The 20,303-nt window shown below is 50.4% G+C and overlaps 2 protein-coding genes across 2 annotated transcripts; both read left to right on the top strand.

The window, feature by feature from the left end:
- Window positions 1-937: 937 nt before the first annotated feature.
- FMO1 (flavin containing dimethylaniline monoxygenase 1) lies at window positions 938-10,056 on the top strand. Its single transcript, XM_059854690.1, has 9 exons — window positions 938-1,066; window positions 2,406-2,560; window positions 3,700-3,888; window positions 4,398-4,560; window positions 4,918-5,060; window positions 5,803-6,002; window positions 6,494-6,849; window positions 7,428-7,500; window positions 8,653-10,056. Exons 2-9 carry the CDS (start codon window positions 2,435-2,437, stop codon window positions 8,993-8,995), a joined length of 1,593 nt encoding a protein of 530 aa, XP_059710673.1. The 5' UTR covers window positions 938-1,066; window positions 2,406-2,434; the 3' UTR covers window positions 8,996-10,056.
- Window positions 10,057-11,052: 996 nt separating this feature from the next.
- LOC132331325 (dimethylaniline monooxygenase [N-oxide-forming] 4-like) lies at window positions 11,053-20,214 on the top strand. Its single transcript, XM_059854689.1, has 8 exons — window positions 11,053-11,927; window positions 13,364-13,552; window positions 14,525-14,687; window positions 15,082-15,227; window positions 16,031-16,230; window positions 16,406-16,758; window positions 17,269-17,338; window positions 18,689-20,214. Exons 1-8 carry the CDS (start codon window positions 11,796-11,798, stop codon window positions 19,059-19,061), a joined length of 1,626 nt encoding a protein of 541 aa, XP_059710672.1. The 5' UTR covers window positions 11,053-11,795; the 3' UTR covers window positions 19,062-20,214.
- The last annotated feature ends 89 nt before the right edge of the window (window positions 20,215-20,303 follow it).

Here is a 20,303-nt window from a genome sequence, read left to right as displayed (position 1 = left end):
TGCTGGTGAGCATCTTTGCAGGAGCAAGGTCCTGTGCACCCAGGGATGGGTCCAGTTTTTGGTAAACATGTCCCTTCAGCCTCTGCAGACCAAAATACAGGGCCAGAGCAGGCACCTCTGTTGGGTACTTTATTTACCCCCCTCTGTTCTGTAGCCCTTGGATGGGTTTCTCTCCTCCTCACTTGTGGACTCCTTGGTTATTCAGCTGCTAAAAGAGCTGGTCCCAAATCTGGGGCCATTGCCCTGGCAGTGTCTTTGCCAGTGACAAGGTGAGCCCTTGATGGGGCTGGCAGCTCTGACTGTGTCCCCTGCACCCCCTCTGTGAGTTTTGCTATCACCCCCACGGCACAAACACCTTTGTCTTTTTCTAAACACTGCTTTTCCTAAAGACCCACTCCTCCATCAACTGCCTCTCCTTGGCTTCTATATCCTCCATGCCCAGCTGGATTCATTTGCAGGGATGCCATGCTTTCTCACCAGTCACCCCTGAATACATTGAACATCTGAATATCCAAAGCCACCCTTAGCATTCCCATGATCATTTTCTCCTGGGAGATGCCTGGATGGGTTCTGTGTCCTGCACTGATATTTCAGCCCACAGCTGCCCTTCCTGTGTGCCTGGGACCTTGGTACTCTGGTTTTGTGGCTACCTCCTGCTCTCTCAGGTGGCAGGGGCAGCCCTGGCATTGTTGGTGTGCCCTCTGTGCCCCATGAGCAGTGACCACCCAGCCAGCTCTGCCCTCTTTGGGTGCAAAGCCCTGCTGTTTGCCTGCAGCTTCAGCCCCTTTTTGGCAAGCAGTGACAACATCCCATGGGTGCCCCTGGCACGGCCGTGGGGCACAGCTGGATCCCTCCCCTCCCTGCCAGCCCTGCAGGGATGCACAGCTGGGCCGTGCAGGGACAGCAGGACACTGCAGCCACTCCTCCCCCAGCAGTTGTGCAACTGCTCTGGCAGTGGGGTGGCTGCCTGCCCTCCCTGCCCCTGCCCAGCTCCACTATAAATCGCGAGGGAGAGGGACCCTCCCTTCCCACTGAGGAGGTGACACACAGCTGGCTGGGGCTGGAGGTAAGTGTGCCCAGAGGGCTGAGGAGCTTTTCCTTCCCTCCCCGTGCCACACCTGGGCTCTTCTGAGTTGGGCTGCTCTCAGGGTCGGTGTGGAAAGTGTGGAAAGTGTGGCAGGAGCAGGCACGGGGTGGCAGAATTGGAATTTCTTGGTGTTATTTGTAGCTTCTCCTCAAGAAGGGAGGGAATCAAATAGCAAATGTAGCTGGGAGATGTTTGTGATATAAGTTAGCTAGTTCCCACCATGTAAAAAAAAAAAAAAAAAGAGCCTTCCCCAGAAGAGCTGACAGTGAGCAGCTCTTGCTGGTGCTTTCTGGATTTACAAAGCAAAAAGTCCAGGTTTTATTCCAAGCTAGGAAAGCAGAGTATTCATTAGGTGCTGCTTTATGACTGAAAGTTGAAATAATTCTGGAGAATTTGGTGGGTTTTATAAAATACTGTGTCCAACCCCATTTTTTTTCACTGAAGGCTTTTATTACACCATCCTCTGTGTCTGGTGGGAGCTGAAAGGTCTTCCAGGGACTGGTGCCACCCCTAAAGACATCCTGCCCTGCTGCATGAATCACTCCCCTGAGCAGGGGGCTCCCTCCAGCCCTGGGGTTAAACCACAGATGGCAGCAGCACCCCAAGGGCACCTGGGTGGGGGTCCTGCCTCTGGAATTGTCCAGCCCAAGCCATGGAGCCTGGCCTTCATCCCTTGTTTTATGGCACTGCCAGGGATTAGAATCCATCATCCCCACCGGGAGTTTTGTAGGGCTGGATGCCAACCCAGGGGCTGTTGCCTTTCCAGCCCTGCAGGAGACACAAAATCCTCCTGAATCCAAGGTGTGCCACACCTGCAGCCCCTCTGTCAGCCCCAATGGCCACACCAAAGCCAGCCTCATCTTCCCTGGGGGTGGGGGACAGGACCCTGCCACAGAGGCACAAATTGAATAGTTCCAGTGCATTTTTTTTTTTTCTTCTGAGAGAGACAGGGGCAGATATCCAAAGATAAAATACAAATATTTGCTAGTCTGATAGGGCAGGATACTTTAAACCCAGCTTGTAAATACAAGCTGGCAGTGAATTGTGGCTCAACTTCAAAGCCAGTTTTCCAGGGAAGCTGCAGGGGTTTGAAAGCAGCCCAGGGAGCACACTGTAAAAGTGGAGAGATTTTTTTTTTTTTTTAAATAAAGGGTGGGAAAAGAGAAAATTATTAATTAAGGTTTTTAATCTAACTTGTAAATGAAGAGCCCAGAATGCTGGGGAATGGAATGGGGTTTGGGGAAAGAGAAATTCCCAATAGAGGGCATGCCAGGAGCTGCCCCCTGAGAGTGATGATCATCTGTGGGGTTTTTTCCAGCCCCTGGGAGCCCAGCAGAGCCTGCAGGCATGAGAGTGGCCGTGGTGGGCGCGGGGGTCAGCGGGCTGGCAGCCACCAAGTGCTGCCTGGACGAGGGGCTGGAGCCCACCTGCTTCGAGCAGAGCCAGGACATCGGGGGGGTCTGGCGCTACACGGTGAGCCAGGGGACCTGTCCTCCTCCCTGTCCCTGCAGAGATGGGGACACACACCACACACACACACTGGTGCAGGGACAGCAACGGCTTCCTCTTCATTGCAGGCTGTCCTTAGGTTTTACACCCCTAACAAAGCGTGATCTTAGGTCATTAGCTGCATCAAAGCAGCTCGTCATATTCATCGGACAAAGCAATAGCTTATTGTGTTTTATTGGTGCAAAGCATGTGCAAATTTTGTGATATTCTATTCTATTCTAATCTATTAAAAGAATTAACGTCAATAATTAATGGGAAAGAGTTTACAACAAATTAGTAAGTTCAAGTGTACAACGAATTATTAATTATTATTATTTACAACAAATTAATATTAAGGCACATAGACTGCTCACTAAGGCACAGATTCCCTAACTGTAAATATCCCTTTTGTGTCTGTTTTATTGGTTTCCATGCTAACAGCCTTGATTTCTTCCTTGCTATGGATAAACTCATATTTTATCAATTTCTTTGTTGTGTCCCAGAATGAGGTGAGAGATGAGGAATCTGGCAACATATTCTCAGAAAGCTGATTTATTATTCTATTCTATTCTATTCTATTCTATTCTATTCTATTCTATTCTATTCTATTCTATTCTATTCATACTAGAACTATACTAAAGAAAGAAAAAGGATACAGACAGAAGGCTTAACAAAAATGAGTGATAAAAACTCGTGACTGACTCCTCAAAGTCTGACACGGTGATTGGTCATTAAGTAAAAACAATTGACATGAAACCAATCAAACATGCACCTGTTGGATAAACAATGTCCAGACCACATTCCAGAGCAGCCTGACACAGGAGAAGCGAATCAGATAATTATTCTTTACATTTTTCTCTGAGGCTTCTCCACTTCCCAGGAGAAGAAATCCTGGGCAAAGAGGATTTCTCACAAAATATGACCGTGGCATTTCTTCTTCTGTTAGCTCTGTTTGGCCAGCTGCTAAGGCCATCCTCACCTGCCCTCAGCTCTGCAGGGTTGTGGGGTGGCTGGAGTGGCTGTGGAGGGCTGTGCTGGGTGCTGAGCTGCACCCTGAGGCCAGGGCAGGGTAGGACAGTGCCCAGCCTGGGCACAAGGCTGATGCCCCCGGGGTGCTGTGGCAGGAGCACATCGAGGCCGGCCGGCCCAGCCTGTACCCGTCAGTCATCAGCAACACCTCCAAGGAGATGTCTGCCTTCTCTGACTTCCCCTTCCCCGAGCACTTCCCCGTGTTCCTGCCCAATGCCCTGCTCCTGGACTACCTCCGGCGCTACACCGAGCACTTCGGCCTGCGGGAGCACATCAGATTTGGGGTGAGTGATGGGTGCCCTGCCCTGCTCCCCACCCACCCTGGGTGCCCGTGGTCACTTGTGGCATTTTTGGGGTCCCCCATCAGAGGAGGGATTGATGAATCTGACTCCATGCTCTTAGAAGGCTGATATGTTACATGACATGACATGACATGACATTATTAATTGTATGATAAACTGTACTGAAGAATAGAGAAAGGATACAGACAGAAGGCTACAAAGAATGATAATGAAAACTTGTGACTCTCTCTTCCAGAGTCCTGACACAGCCTCGCTGTCATTGGTCATTAAGTTAAAACAATTCACATTAAACCAATCAAACAATGCACCTGTTGGATAAACAATCTCCAAACCACATTCCAAAGCAGCAAAACACAGGAGAAGCAAATGAGATAATATTGTTTTCTTTTCTCTGAGGCTTCTCAGCTTCCCAGGGGAAGAAATCCTGGGCAAAGGGATTTTTCCGGAAAATATGACAGTGACAGTGACTTTGCTTCACTCCCACATTTCAGAGCACCGTTGTCAGCATCCGTAAGCACCCCGACTTTGCCACCACAGGCCAGTGGGATGTGGTCACGGAGGCAGGGGGGAAGCAGACATCACATGTCTTTGATGCTGTTATGGTTTGCAGCGGCAGTTTCTCAGAGCCATCCCTCCCCCTGCAGTGTTTTCCCGGTATGGTACAGGGCTGCCTTTGGTCACCTGCTTCAGGGGCTGGGGAGGGAAGATTTAGGGGTTATTCGGGGAAAATCCTGCCTTTCTTTTCTTGCTTCTGCTTTCCAAACCTGCTGGCATCAACAGCAATATTTTCCCGTGCTTCAGCAGCTTTGTCTCTGAGACTCCATTTTGGAGAGGAGGCATCAATTCATTCTGTGTGCATGGGGTGGAGGGCTGGACCTCCCCAAGACCTTGGTGGCCAGAGATTGCACTTCCTTGCTCTTGCCATCTGGATTGCTTTTTAACACTGGTTCTCCCAGCAAAATCCACAGATGCTGGAGTGCTTCAGAGCTCTGTTTCTTTTCCCCCCCCAAGGCATCGAGAGGTTCCGAGGGCAGCGCTTCCACAGCAGGCAGTACAAGCATCCTGATGTGTTCCAGGGCAAGCGTGTCCTCGTGGTGGGCATGGGCAACTCAGGAGTGGACATCGCAGTGGAGGCCAGTCGTGTCGCTGCAAAGGTGCCACCACCCTGCCACCCCAGGGCTCTGGGGACAGGGACACTGGGGACTGTAGTTGTCAATCGTTGTGGTGTTGTGGTGGGTTTCAGGACGAGGTGAAAGATGAGAATTGACTCCAAGTTTTTAGAAGGTTGATTTATTATACTATATTATGATATTATATTATATTATATTATATTATATTATATTATATTATATTATATTATATTAAAATTATATACTTAAACTACACTAAAAAAAGAGAAAGGAGACATCAGAAGGCTAGAAAATAATGAATAATAAAAACTCGTGACAGACTCAGAGAGTATGACACAGCTGGCTGTGATTGGCCATTAATTAAAAACAATTCACATGTTGGGTAAACAATTCTCTACATTACATTCCAGAGGAGCAAAACATGGAGAAGCTGAAGCTTCCCAGGAGAAGAAACCCTGGCAAACAGATTTTTCATAAAATATGACAGTAACAGGGGACAGCAGCTCAGTGTGCTGTCATCACAGGGACATGGTGTACAAACAGTCTTTCTGAGCCTGAATTTTTTGGTCAAAAACCTACCTTGAAAGCAAGCAAGCTGGTTTTCTTCTTGTCTCCTGTTTCACCTCCATCACCAGCAGCCAGGAGAAATGAAAGCTGCTGTTGCTGCTTTTCTGTCACACGGCTGTCTGCGCCATGCCCCTCTGAGTTTCTTTATAAAGGAAAAGCAGCAGATTCATCCCCTGAAGCATTGGTTCTTCTCTTCCAGGTGACCATCAGCACCACTCGAGGAGCCTGGCTGCTCAGCCGTGTGTCTGAGCACGGCTACCCCTGGGATATGATTTTAAACACTCGCCTCAGGAGCCTGATCAAAACCAAACTCCCCGCCCCCCTTTCATGGTGGTTGATTAATTATAAGGTGAACCAGTGGTTCAACCACGAAAACTATGGCCTTCAGCCAGAGAACAGGTACTTCTTGGTGGTCCCCATCCCATGCTGATGAGCTTGTGGTGTGGGCAGGGGAAGATGTTCAGCAACCAGCATCAACCAATGCCCAGACTGGGGTGATCTCCGATGGGGAGGAGAAAATAAGCTCCAGCTCCCTTAAGTGGTGAAAGATTGGGCATGCTGGAAAAGCCCAGGAAGGCCCAGAGGAGTTTTCCTTGTGGGGGTCTCTGGGTAAAGAGGAGAAGGAAGGCTTAAAGCACGGATCAGTTCTGGAAAGAGATGGTTTGAAGAGTAACTGAGTGAAAGGAATAAGGTGGCAGGAGATGTCCATGAATCACTCACGCTGTGGGACAGGGTGACATCAGTGACACGTGTCACTGCTTGGAGGTGGGAGGCAGGGCTGTTTGCTGAGAGAAATGGCACCAGGAGGTGTGAGCTGGTGGGAGGAGGAGCAGGGGAGCAGCAAGGCTTGTTTGTGGTGCCCCACTCTGAGAGGCCCTGGCTCTCCACAGCTGGCTGGTGCGGGAGCCCCTGGTGAACGACGAGCTCCCGAGCTACATCCTGACAGGCAGGATCACCATCAGGCCGGGCGTGAAGGAGTTCAAGGACAGCTCAGTCCTGTTCCACAACTGCCCTGAGGAGGAGCCCATCGATGTCGTTGTCTTCGGCACGGGTTACACCCTCTCCTTCCCCTTCCTGGAAGAATCCATCATCAGGGTGGAGAACAAGCACGCGTCCCTCTACAAATACGTGTTCCCACCCCAGCTGCAGAAGCCCACCCTGGCTGTCCTTGGGGTGATTAAGCCCTTTGGAGCCATCATGCCCGTGGCAGAGATGCAGGCACGCTGGGTGAGCCGTGTCTTCAAAGGTAGGGGAGCAAATGTAAGCCCTCCTGTGCCCCAAAATGCAGCTCAGACAAAACTGGACAGGTTTTGTCCCTCCAGCCAGGGAGATCCCAGAGCTAAGAAGTTCATAGTGGACAAGGGAGCATTTCCAAGGCTCAGGCTTCCCAAGTTATTTCACTTCAGCTAAGCTTCAGTAACATGAGTGAGGAAAGAAACCTCCAGGTGTTTTGTTTGGGGTTTTTAATAAAACTAGTAAGAATAACCTCGTGGAGGGCTGGGTCAGGACTACTCCACAGAGGTGAGAAGCTCTGGGGTTTTTCTTTGGGATGATCCTCTCTGGGGCTTGCACAGCTCATCTGCCCCCACATCACCTGCCTGTGCCCTGACAGCACACATCTGTGAGAGCAGGAGGAGGTGTGGGTGAATTTGGAATACTGGAGAGCTGATTTTGGGCAGGACTGCAGCACTTCCAAATAAACCGCCAGCAATGAGAGTTTCCTGCCCTCCCAGGGAAGGGATTCCCACGTTTTGCATCACTGAGTGAGTTCACAGATCCCCCCCCAGGTGTTAACTCCGCAGGGCGCTCTCCTCTCTCTTCCAGGCTTGTGTCAGTTGCCTCCCCAGGCTGTCATGGAGAAGGAAGTAAATGAGAAGAAGAAAAAACAAATCCAATGGTAAGTCATTCCCCAGAGCCCCAAAGGTTTTTTGGTGGATTGAAAAAGCTCTGGAGTTTTTGGGGCAGCAACACATGGGCTCTCACTCTGTGTCTATTCCCTGCAGACATGGCAGAGGAGAAGGGAGGATTCCTGGATCCAGCTTCCCCTTTACTCACTTGCAAAGAGCCAATGCAACCTTTGATTTAACACTGATATTTTGACTGTTGGTGACAGCAAGAAATTAATTCAGGGTACTCAAGGCTAAAGCTCGCTTTGGAGTTGGGGAAGAATGCCAGGATCCCCAGGGACTGAGAGATAAAATGACAGAGAAATTAATGGTAATAAATGCAAAGTAATTCAGCTGGGGGTGGGGGGGGAAAGCCAACCCACAAGCAGCAAGGTGTACACACAGATTGTCTCATCTCACAGCATGGAGACCTGACTCACTGTGAACAGGTGTCTGAGCACACTGGTGTGTGCTTCACAGGCAGGCAAAAGGCTCAAAAGGATTGGGGAAGAGATGAGCCAATCCCAGGAATCTGGGTGATAGATAAATCCATGGTTCACTTAAATAGCTATAGGAGAAAAAGTATAGGAGAGCAAAGTACAGAATTGCACAGAATGCAATATAAGGCTAAGTGGGTGTGGGCCTTTGCAGACCTCTGAAGGTGGGACATGAAGCTGTGAATTCTGCAGAGAAGGTGAACTGGAAGCAATTCTCCAAGGCACTGAGTATTCTTGCAATATTTGGTGGAAATGAACGTGAGGGATACTAAAGGGTGCCACCTTTCTCATGCTGCACGTGACTTTTCTGCAAAAAGCAAAGGGATTTGGGTTGGAGGGGTTTTTTGTTTGCTTGCTTTGAAAAAGACCCAAAACTGGTTTGCCAAAGCCTCTTAACAAAGATTCGCCAAGGGGAAGGGGAGGAAGAGGTGCAACTCGTGAGTGAGGAAGATTGACTCGAGCCAGCATCACTTTACAGGAGCTGTGTGGTGGCCAGGATTTGTGTCACAGGTTCCCACTGCACCTACATCCAGTCCTTTCCTGGAGAACCCAGCTGCATTCCAGATGCAATAACACCGAGGAGGCAGAGGACCTCCACCCCAGCTCCTCCAAGCCCTGCTGACACTAATTTTCCTCCTGGCCTCTTTCTCTTCTCTGATCATTCAGGTTTGGTCTGACCTTTGACGAAGTCCTCAAAACCGAGTGGCTGGGCTACCTGGACACACTGGCCTCCTTCATTGGTGCCAAGCCCAGCGTGCTGGGGCTGCTCTTCACAGACCCTTGGCTGGCTCTCAGCATCTTCTTTGGCCCCTGCTCCCCCTACCAGTACAGGCTGGGGGGTCCTGGGTGCTGGCAGGGGGCACGGCAGGCCATCCTCACCCAGTGGGACCGCGTCCTGAAGCCCACCAGGACACGAGTTCCTGCTGGCTCCTCCAGCTCTCTCCTGTCTCTCCTGACTGTGGTGGGATTCCTTCTGCTCCTGGCTGCTGTGGTTTTTGGTTTCCTATAGCTTTTAGAGCGCGTTTGTTTGTTTATTGTTTGTTTGGGTTGGTTGGTTGGGGTTTTTTTGTCCCGAAGGATTTTATCTCAGGTCAGACAGCTCCTCAGTGTGCCACAGGACTGGGAAAAGGATTTCAGTGTCACCAACATGTTTTATGAAAAATCCTTTCCTTAGGATCTTTTCTCCTGAGAAGCAGAGAGGCCTCAGGAACAAATGTAAACAATGATTATCTGGTGCTGTGGAATGCACCAGGTGGATCTGTGATTGGTCTCACCTGGTTGTTTCTAATTAATGGCCAATCCCAGTCCAGCTGTCCAGACTGTCTCAGTCACAGACAAACCTTTGTTATTCATTCCTTTTCTATTCTTAGCCAGCCTTCTGATGAAATCCTTTCTTCTATTCTTTTAGTATAGTTTTAATATAATATATATCATAAAATAATAAACCAAGCCTTCTGAACATGGAGCCAACTTTCTCATCTCTTCCCTCATCCTGGGTCCCCTGTGAACACCCTCACAAATGGTGACCCCGAGTGAAGAAACTACCACATTTCAGTAGATGAAAACAAACTTTAATCTGTAACCTGCAGCACAAACCTCCCTCTGCTCCAGCTCAACCCCAAGCCCAGCTTTGCAGGCCTCATTAACCAGGGATGGCACTTGCCCAAGTGTTTTTTGCCCCTCTGCTCCCCTGCCTGCTGCCAGGAGCAGAGCAGGGATTGGTGCCACAATTGTGCCTGGATCGCCCAAGACAGGATGCAGAGAGGACAAGCCCAGCTGAAGTGGTGGTGTGTCACAGGAGCAGGAGTGGCCAGGAATTATCTGGGCTGTGTACACAGGTCAGGCTGTCAGTGTCCAAACCTAAACACTGCAACCCCAAAATCCCAGCTGAGGTTGAGTTGGTGCATGTTTCCAGTTGTTTGGAAAGATTCCAGGTTTGTCACACAGGAGCCTGTGGGGCTGAGCACTCCTGGCTTTGCTTCCCTCCGTGCCCCACCACTGGACAACCCTGAGGCTTTGTTTTGTGCATGGAGAGACTTTAAATGAATAAAATCTCAGTGGCTGTGGCAAGAGTGTGCTGTAGATGCCTCCTTGTGCTTTCCTTGTGTGCATGGGAAGAGCTGGGGGGAGAGCCTGTGTCTGAGCCACCAATTGCTGCAGGCAGCTCCCAAGGCTGGGGCTTTCAGGGGTCTCAGCCCTGACTCCCCAAATGAGGGGGCACAGTCTCCATGTCCCACATCCACGCTGCCTGCTGGCCAAGGGAGCGTGTTCTGCTGACCTCCTGGGGATGCCAAGGGAACACGAGCCCAGCACAGGCACCACAAAAGGATCAGGACAGCCCCACGCTGCTGCCTGGGCTGCAGCAGGGACAAGTTGCAGCGTGGGAGTCCTTGCAAGCGTGTTCCCTTTGGGATTATCTGTGAATTTTCACCTGGCACTGCCACAGGGAGGTTGAGAACTTTCTTCCAGTGCATTTAAGCCCACAGGATGGGGGAATGCAGGTGTAAAGGTCAGTGATGCAAGAGCTGTGGCTGTGCCTGGACTTCAGCCTTCCCTTCCAGCCCACACCCAGAGGAACTCAAGGGAAATTCAGAGGGCAGAGCAGCGAAGAAGGCACAGCACAGTCCTGCAAGGTTTGCTCCTCACTTCTCTTGGGTGGGTTTGGCAGGGTTTAAAAGTGGGCAGACAGCTCTCCAGGGTTTTGGCATTCACTGCTGGCTTTGCTTTGCTGCTGGTGGGGGGAGAGGGGTGTTGCAGGGACCCTCTGGAGTAAAACCATCTGCAGTAGTGCTGGAAAGGTGGGGTGACTTGAGCACCCTGAGCTTGCCTGTCCTTTCCTGAAGCCAAAGATGGCTTCAAAAACCAGGCAGGCAGCTGTGGGCATGTCCTGCCCTGTTCCTGCAGATCAAGGAGTGGCTCAGGCCAGGCTTGTGGATGCCAAAGGGGTTGTTTAGCACCTCCCTCATTTTTTTCCTTGGCTTTCTTCAGATTCCTCCAGTTTCTATTTATGTCAAGTTACTTTCTGACACAAAACCGATAGAAAAAGTTATAAATTACTCTTTCTGCAGATCCTGCAGTAGCAGTATTTCTTATCTAATCAAAGTTCATGTGTGTTCACTAATCCCTAGTTTTTTTGCATTCCAGTCAAGCTCGGTGCAGCTCAGTTTACACACCCCAGCTTTGAGTTCCACCCATTTATACCCAGTGTTTCCCGGGTTCCTTACCCTTTGTATATCCTGTAATCCCAGCCTTGCTTTCACAGAGCTGCCTAACTGCTGAATGGCTGTGCCCTGCTCCTGCTGACTCAGGCATTGCTTTGCTTTTTTCCCTCTTTTTAAACCCTTTTTGTTTTCAAGAGATTGCTCTTTAATGGGAAGTTAAAAAGGAAAGCGGGAAAACGAGCCAGCTTAGCTGGAGTTGTTTCTCCCAAAGGTCTCAGGATGATCAGGCAGAAGGAGATAGCTGCAACTTCTTTGCATGCCCTGGTTTGTGCTGGAAAAGAGAATAAATTGAAGCAGCAGAACAGCGAGGTTTAAAAGTGCCTCCTTTTTCACCCCGTGGAGGAGGGAGATTCCTGGACCCCCAGAGTGGATTTGGGAGGGTAATGAGCAGCATCTGTGCACGGCACTTGTACCAGCAGCTGGCTGTGGCTTTCTCCCAGGACAGTTTTCCTTCATGGACACCTGCAGCCAGAGAAGAGCGAGGAGTTTTGCTGGGGACGGGAAGAAGGAGGTGGTGTTTCTGCTGACCCCTGGGCTGTTGTGTTTGCAGCTGCTCTCCCACCAGCCTGTCACCTGCTGCAGGCCACCATGGTCCGGCGTGTGGCCGTGGTGGGGGCCGGGGCTGGGGGCTTGGCCTCTGTCAAGTGCTGCCTGGACGAGGGGCTGGAGCCCACCTGCTTCGAGAGCAGCGAGGACATCGGCGGCATCTGGCGCTACACGGTCAGTGCCCCCCGGGGCTGCCCCTGCCAGGAAAACTAATCCACAAACACTGGAGGTTTATGTCCAGAAAGGAGACAGAGGAGTCCTTTGACTTCATTCCAATAAAGGGAGAGGCCCCTGGGATCTCTCAAATTTTTGGAGGATGCAGCCTCCCTTTTATCCCAATTTCCCAGCCACATTTCCCTTCTCCCTTTCCCCATTTCTGAGAGGTTGATACTTGAGAAGTTCAGACTTCCCAGAATGCTGATACTGAAGATTCCCCTCTAATGTACAACCCTCCCTTTTAATTTTTAATTCTTATGGAATGCAGGGGTTTTCCCTCCCCATTGTTTCTTTCATCTTTCAATGTCTAATTTAATTTATCAGAAAACCCAAAGTTTATTTGTAAAAGCAAATATCTTTTTCCATTCACCAACAAGTGGAATCCTTCCTATTGTTTCTTTTATCTCCTAGCGCTGGTTTTATGTACCAGCAGACCCACAGCTTGTTTGGAAAGACAAATCCACTATCCCTCTCATCCCCTCCCTTGGATGCTCTTGGACTGCAGCAAAGAGGAAAGGGTGGCCACACCCTCAGGGACTGTGCCTGTCCCACTCCTGGGGCTCCTCCTGACTCCAAGGTGGAGAAGGAAATAAATGGAGGGTGTGGGAAATGGATGGAGTTTTGCACCTTAGATAAAGGAGCTTTGCAAAATAGGTTTATATGCATTGATTGTTGTAGTGACAGTGTTAGTGATTGTGCCTTGTGTACCTCGCTTGCAAACGATAAACAAAGCTATCAAAGAAGTTTTTTCCGTTCAAGAGAGAGGGGGGAAATGTGGGAAATAGATTTGTGGAGAACTCACAAAGCCTGGCAGAAGGCTCACACAGTGTGCACCTGTGTGCAAACCTTGAGATAAGAAATGCTGATTTAGAAATGCCATGGGATAGGACAGACATTGCTGAGAGAGAAATGGAACTAGAAACAAGTTTCAAAGGATGATTTTGTAAATAAGACTGGATATTTTGGAGAAATAGAACTATGAAAGATGCATTGTAGTAGGACCCACGAGGGATAATTTTAGAGGATTGGCTTTAAGGCATTTACAGCATGGTGTGGCAAAAACTGATTGGCCAAGAAACACTTCTAGTGTATTGTAATTAAGAATTAATTGGCTTCTGATTGTGATGACGTGAATTCTAACATCTGTATTGTCTCACTCATCACATGAGACGGAAAATAGAACTGAAAAAAAGTTTTTAAAACAGCTCTCAGTTGCCCCATCTCTGGGTCAGAAAAGAGCTTAATCCAACAGAGGGAGCAGTAATGATTGTCTCCAGGTGCTTGTCCTGACTTATTCCTTGTACCAAAATGTGAGGAAGAAAAATATTCATATACTTGGTGGGGAGAAAGTCTTCCCCTGCACACCTGGAAACATCATCACTGGCTTCACACAGGACTCCACAGACACCAGGAGGATCACTGTGTACCGCTCAGTCATCACTAACACCTCCAAGGAGATGTCCTGCTTCAGCGACTTCCCCTTCCCTGAGGATTTTCCCAACTACCTGTCCCACAGCCTGGTCCTGGAATACCTCAGGATGTACGCCCGGCACTTCAACCTCCTGCGGCACATTCGCTTCCAGGTGAGCAGGTCTTGGGTTTTGTGTCGCTGGAATGGCTCCCGAGGGGTTAAAGAGCTTTTTTCCCAGCCCCACGACTGGAGAAGTGAGGTTCGTGGGTTCTGCTTCTCAAGGTTGTTTATTTTCTCTTTCTTTCTCTGCCCTGCTGAGATCTGTCCAGCAGGTCGGGTTGTGACACAGTCCCTGCCCTTGGGGTGGTGTTGGCTTTTCATACTAAGAACTACGTGTGATTTATTTACAGTAATTTTCCAATACCTATCACCTATGTTAGACAGTCTGTCTCTATTCTAAACCAATCCAAAAGTGTCACCATCACAGCAGAAGATGGAGGGCAAGAAGAAGAAGGAGAGGACATGCCCAGATTCCTCCATCTTGCCCCTTGAATCCCCATTCTAAATCCCCAAAATTCTACTTTTTCACCCTGTGACAAATTCACTATCACTCTACTCAAACCCTTGTGGCTTGTAACTCTTCACACAAAGTTGGTGAACTTTGTTTCCAAAACAAAGTTGAACTTTGTTGGTGAAAATTGTTTCCATGGGTTAAAATCCAAGGCACAGGTGGTTTTGACTCTGTGCCAAGGTCTCTGAGCCCCTTGCCAGGGTCTCGAATCATATAGGGCAGCCAGAGGGATGTCCTGGGGTCCAACAAGCAGGGACCCCAAACCCACAGGGAGAAGGGCCATGGCCAACTGCAGAGTGGAGGTGGGATGGGACAAGGCCAGGTGCCAGCCCTCAAGGACCACGTGCCTTTTGAGTGCTGACCACAGCCTTTAAGCCCCACCTTTTAACTGAGGCTGGTTTAACACCCCAGTGCCATCACCAGGGGAAACGCAGGCTGGGCTCAAACAGCCTCAGAAGTGGCACACAGCTCCCCAGGGAACCAGCCCGCTCCCAGCAGCCCCAGCCTTTCACAGGCACGTCTCCAAAACACGGTGTGATCCCTGACTGCTCTTCTGTCGGGCTTCTGTGCCAGACAACAGTTCTCAGCGTGAGGAAGCGCCCGGATTTCAGCGCCTCAGGCCAGTGGGAGGTGGTCACCGAGACCCACGGTGTCCGTGAGTCCCACGTCTTCGACGCTGTCATGGTTTGCACCGGCCATTACCAGCAGCCCTACTTGCCCTTGGCTTCTTTCCCAGGTATGACCTGTCCCAGCAGTGGGGTTCCCCCAGCACCCATGGTTGGATTTGGTTTCCCCAATCCCTGGTTGGATTTTCCTATGGATTTCTGGATTTTTCTCTGCCTGCTCCATGAAGCCCCCACAATGGAGCAAGCAGGACCCTGATCCGATGGAAATGGTGGGGGGGCATTGCAGGGAATGGGAAAAACACCTTGTAAAGGTGCAGCCAGGCTTTTCCTTTGGATTTGCAAAGCAAGACTGAGCTGGGGAGGTGCAGGGGACTTCCATGGGCTTCTCAGCTGCCAGGGGAGGTGGGAGCGGGGAGAGTTGGGGAGCTGCAGAGGAATTTGGGCACGAGGCTGGGGTGAGTAAATGTATCTGGCAGTGGGAAATGCTCCCTGCTCTCTGCCTAGGCATTGAAAGTCGCTTCAAAGGCCAGTACCTGCACAGCTGGGAGTACAAAGACGTGCACGCTTTCCGAGGGAAGCGTATCCTGGTGCTCGGCATCGGCAACACCGGCGGGGACCTGTCCGTGGAGCTGAGCAGGGTGGCTGCCAAGGTACAGCTCTGTGCTGCTCCAGACAGGGCTTCTGCCAAGGAACAGCTCCATGGTGCTCCAGACCTCTGAGAGCCAGTGGCTCTGAAGTCTTGTAAGGGCTGACCTAGAACAGAGGCTAGACAGAGTTAAAGAATAAAGTAGGGATTTATTAAGAGGCATCAATAGATGCACCTTGAGCAGCACAACCCAAAATGGTCACAAAATGGACAACAGGTCACAGAGTCTCTCACTTTTATCAGTTCTGGTCCATTTGCATATTGGAGTTAATTGTCCCATTCCAGCTCCAGCCCATGCAGTCCCATCCTTCCTGTTTTTCTCTCTCCAGCCCATGCTGTTTGTGCTCTTGGGCTGAGATTTGGATCATTTGTCCTTGGTCCCCAGCTAGAGAAGAAATTGTTTTGTCTCCCTGCTCTGTGCAGAGAGCTCACCATCCCCTCATATGAAGCCCAGACCCACACACTAAAGCATCACAGAACCTGAAAAATATAAAAGCTCAAACCTGAGGCATCAGCTCAAGCTACCTCAGGGAGCTTTACCCCCAGGTTCCTAATAAATTCCACTTCTCACAGAGGGCAATTGAAGAAGTTTTGCAACTCCTGGAGAGTTTGGGCTGCCTGAGGTCTGGCAAATGAGCAGCTGTGGGAACTTTATCAAAGACACCCGACCTCTTTGGTTCATCTGGATGTCATCTCCTTCCCTTGGGGTAACTCTGTGTCAGCTCAAGTGCAGGAGATGGGATTTGCCACTCAGGGCAAAACCAAGGAGATGCCTGGGCGGGAGGCTGAGACCTGCCTTCCCCCCAGGTGTTCCTCAGCACCAGGAGCCACACCTGGGTCGTCAGCCGGGTCTCAGACCACGGCTTCCCCTTGGACATGGTTGGCACCACCCGCTTCAACTCCCTCCTGGACTGGCTTCTCCCATCAGCCCTCACAAGGAGGATCAGGTTTCGGAAGTTCAATTCATGGTTCAACCACACAAACTATGGCTTGGCCTCCAGCAAAAGGTATGTTTTTCTGGTTGTTTTGTTGGGTGCTCAGGGGGGTTTTTATAATATGAAATGCCTAATTCTCAGTTTTGTGGAATGGCAAACCAGTGGAAGGGGAATTCTGACCACAAAAAAAGTCATTTTAGGTCCCTCCCAGATACTAACACCGCTGCCCTCTTTTCCCTGCTGCAAGCTCCAAATTTAAGTTGATTATCAATGAAGAGCTGCCCTTCTGCCTCCTCTCTGGGACCGTGGTGTTGAAGCCAAACGTGAAGGAATTCACTGAAAGCTCTGCTGTTTTCGAAGACGGCACAACCGAGGGAAACATTGACGTGGTGCTCTTTGCCACGGGCTACAACTTCTCCTTCCCCTTCCTGGAGGAGTCTGTTCAGGGCACCATCCACGACAACCGTTCCCTCTACAAGTGCATCTTCCCTCCCCAGCTGGAGCAGCCCACGCTGGCCATCATTGGCTTGATCCAGCTGACAGGCTCCATCATGGTGGGCTCAGAGATGCAGGCTCGCTGGGTCACAGGGGTCTTTGCAGGTAGGAGATGGGGCAGATCTTCTGGCTGGGAGGTTTGGGTCAACCTGAGCTGCTGCCCACACAGCTTAGGGCATATTTCAGCTCCGTGGGTGGCCTCTGTCCTCCAGGTGCATCCCACACCTCAGGAAAGGTGCTGGGATCTTGGGAAGGAGCTGAAAATGTCCTCTTAAGGTGCTGCTGGAGCTATTAAATACTTACGAATATTGTCTAGAATTAAAAACTCTGACATAATTAAATGAAACTTCAATCTTTCAGAAAGTGAAAAGATACTATGAAGGTCTAACCCAGCTTCAAAACAGTGAATGAGACCCCTTCTAGACTTAACAAATTGGCTCATATAAAGTACAGATTGAAATTAAATTGAGGCATTTGGAAAACATTTTTCTTTCCATCTGTGGTATCTCCTCCTCATACAAAACAGACAAGACCACATAGTGTAACAAGAGTCAGAATCCCAAGACCCTTATTTATTTTGGTTGCATGGGCAGTCGCTGGTTTCTCTGTTCTCAGGCTGGAACAAGCTGCCTCCCCCTAGCAGGATGATGGCTGAGGTTTTGAAGAGGAAGCCAGCAGTCAAAAGGTGTGTGATGCTCCTGCAGGCGGGATGGGACGGGTTCTGTGTGCCAGGACAAGCTCGGAGCAGGGGGGACTCGATGGAAGGCATGGGAGGGACCTGCTCAGCCCACCCAACTCTGCATCTATTATCTCACCACCCACAGTGAGATGGGAAAATGCTCCCGTGGCTCCTTTATGGAACAAGACACCATGAGCTTCTCTGGAGCACTTTATGACAAGAGCAGGGCCTGCAGCTCCCCTTCCCTCTCTTCCCATCTCCTTTGCTCCCTCTCTTTCTCTCTCCTCCCCTGGAGATCCCCCTCTGCCTGGCCTCCCGGCCATGTCCTTGCTCCCAGCACGTCCAGATGAAGGTTTGGTTTCCTCCAGACTGAGGGTGCCATCTCGTGGCTTCTCCCTCCCAAATCCAGGCAGTGGGGAGGGCTGGGTTCCATCGAGATTCCATCCAGAACCCCCCTGGAGCCGGGCAGTGTGGGTGGGGGACAGTTGGTGTCACTTTTTGGCAGGTCCAGGTGAGTGTCCCACCAGGCTGCTGTGTGTGTGTGTGAGCTGACAGCCTGCCTTGCTGGCATTGGGATTTTACAGCAGGTGGAGATGTGTCCACAGGGATGGGAGATGGATGATGATGGAGCAAGGAGGGGACCTCGGGGATGGGTCTGCCAGCAGGGCAGGGCTGGCTCAGGGGACACTGGGGAAAAGCTGGGACAGAACAGAGCCACAGGGGTTGTGACCAGGAGCCCCAATGACTGCACCATGGTGCTGTTAAACAGAAATACGGAAATTTCTCTTAAACAGAAATATGGAAATTTCTCTTAGACAGAAATATGGAAGCCTGAGACGCAAGGGGAACAAACTTGAGGCTGTCTCAAATTTTCCTGAAGCAGATCAGCATCTCCTCCCTCCTGTGAGGGAGATAAGGTTTCAAGCAGAGCAATCCTGGAGGTGCCTCCCAGCATGGGAAGCTTTCTGCATTTCTCAGATTTTCCCCTTGGCATTCTTATCTCTGAAAGTCTACATCTCTGCTTCTCGAAGTCTGCCAAATCCACGCCCCTGAACCTCAGGGAAGGACATAGCAGGCTACTTGTGGCACTACAATGATGCTACTGTTAAGGTAGAGCTGATTTTGAAGCCACAACTGTGCTGCAGAGACAAAACAGGTTTCTGCTTATCCCCTGCCCCAGGGACCTGCTCCGGAGAGGCTCCTTCAGTGTTTTTGGCTTTGTTTGGGGCTCAGAGGGCTCTGCCCCAGAGCCTGGGGCTCATCTGATCTCTGAGCCCGAGCCTTTTACTGCCCACGGAGCTGGCAGCTGAGGCAGGATGATGCCACCTGACTTTTATTTCTCCTGTCCCACCCAAGGAACCCGTCCGAGAGGGAGAACCTGAAGATGAGTTTCATTAGCTACGTGGACCAAATCGCGGCGTGCGCCGGCGTCAAGCCCGGCGTGCTGAGGCTGCTGCTGACAGACCCCCAGCTGGGCCTGGCCATCTTTTTTGGGCCCTGCTCCCCCTACCAGTACCGGCTGGAGGGCAGGGGCAGCTGGAGCGGAGCCAGAGCTGCCATCCTGACCCAGTGGCAGCGCGCCCTGCGGCCCCTGAGGACGCGGCGGCTGTGGGACAGCTCCAGCAGCTCCCGGGGATGGGGCTGGGTGCTCCTCCTGGCTCTGTCAGCAGCTCTCACTGCAGCTTGGCTCTGCAAACACCCCCAGCCAGGCTGGAGGCCCCGGGTGTAGAAGGAAGCCGGAGAAGAAGCGGTGCCAGGTGGCGTGGGCACGGGGCAGAGCTGTGCCAGGTCCTGTCGAGGGCTGGAGCTGGAACCAGCAGGAGCCTGGGGCTGTCTGTGTCTGTCACTGCAGGGCACGAAACAACACGAGCACACACACTGCTGCTCTCAAGGTGAACAAAAGGGGAGTTTATTTTCTGACTCCAACATTGATAGACTTTTAAAAGTGACAGTGGGTTGGAGGGTGACAGTGCCACCTCTCCTGCCACCTCTCCAAAGACGCTGGACAAACCAACAGCCCATCAAATTTCTCCTCCTCCATAAAAGAATGCAAAACAACGAGTTACTTACAGAAGTACAAGAATGTAAACATCAGAAAGCTTAGAAAATCTTAAAAAATCAGGGTGACACGTGTCCAGCCACCTTCTGCTGATCTTCTGTAAGAAAGGCATTTTGTGCTGTTCTTGTGAGCCAGGGAAGGCTTTCTGAAGAAAAGGAAAGCCCCGTATCTCTCCTGAGGAAGACACCAAGGCTATCCCCATGACAACGTGATAGAAGAGAGAAAGTTAAAAGATACAGACTCTGGCTGGCTCACAGAGTGATGTGGCTCCTTGCTCACCTATTGACAACTTTGGTTTTTTTCTTATGACCAATGGGCAGTGAATGTGTCTGTTAAGTAAATGTAAATATCTTGAAAAACCATAAAGGCAGCATGTTGCTGTAATAAATCTCTCTTATGCACCCTTCTGATGGAGCCATGGTGCTTTGCACAGTGTCACACTCTAAAGTGACAATGTTCCTCCTTACATTCCACCAAAGGTGACACAGAAGAGTTCACCTGACCCATTCTGAGCTGCTGAGTATGAGGCCAGCCTTCCTCCCCCCTGCCCCCTGAAATTTGGGCAAGACCCACACCTCCTTTTGTGGAACATGAACTGTCTGAAGAGAGCTGCTTCTGTGTCTGATAACTTTTGGGGCATGAAGGAGGGAGCCACAAATAAACTTCACAGCTCTGCTCTTTGCTGATGGTTTTATTACTGGTTTGTTATCAGGGTGTGTGAGGTGGATCCTGAGCTGTGGCAGAGAGTCTTGCCCTCGTATATGTATAATCTATGCATTGTCTATACAGAAATATCAACAAATAAAGTATATGAGAAATGTTATATATGTTAATATATTGATATATAACAATGAATTATACATACAGCGACAAATCCAAGCCAGCAGGCATCCCTGACATTGTCCCAGCAGC

Source organism: Haemorhous mexicanus, chromosome 9 (genome assembly GCF_027477595.1).
Source record: "Haemorhous mexicanus isolate bHaeMex1 chromosome 9, bHaeMex1.pri, whole genome shotgun sequence".
NCBI classification, from domain to species: Eukaryota; Metazoa; Chordata; class Aves; order Passeriformes; family Fringillidae; genus Haemorhous; species Haemorhous mexicanus.
The sequence above is the reverse complement of the archived record's forward strand: the minus strand, read 5'-3'. Positions and strand labels throughout refer to the sequence as shown.

Bases quoted from the DNA above. Each gene is read 5' to 3' on its own strand.
- LOC132331325 (XM_059854689.1), top strand. From the start codon at position 11,796: ATGGTCCGGCGTGTGGCCGTGGTGGGGGCCGGGGCTGGGGGCTTGGCC. The intron at 15,228-16,030 runs GTACAGCTCTGT...CCTTCCCCCCAG, and splicing joins TGAGCAGGGTGGCTGCCAAG to GTGTTCCTCAGCACCAGGAG. The intron at 17,339-18,688 runs GTGTGTGATGCT...GTCCCACCCAAG, and splicing joins AGGAAGCCAGCAGTCAAAAG to GAACCCGTCCGAGAGGGAGA.
- FMO1 (XM_059854690.1), top strand. From the start codon at position 2,435: ATGAGAGTGGCCGTGGTGGGCGCGGGGGTCAGCGGGCTGGCAGCCACC. The intron at 2,561-3,699 runs GTGAGCCAGGGG...GTGCTGTGGCAG, and splicing joins GGGGGGTCTGGCGCTACACG to GAGCACATCGAGGCCGGCCG. The intron at 6,850-7,427 runs GTAGGGGAGCAA...TCTCTCTTCCAG, and splicing joins GGTGAGCCGTGTCTTCAAAG to GCTTGTGTCAGTTGCCTCCC.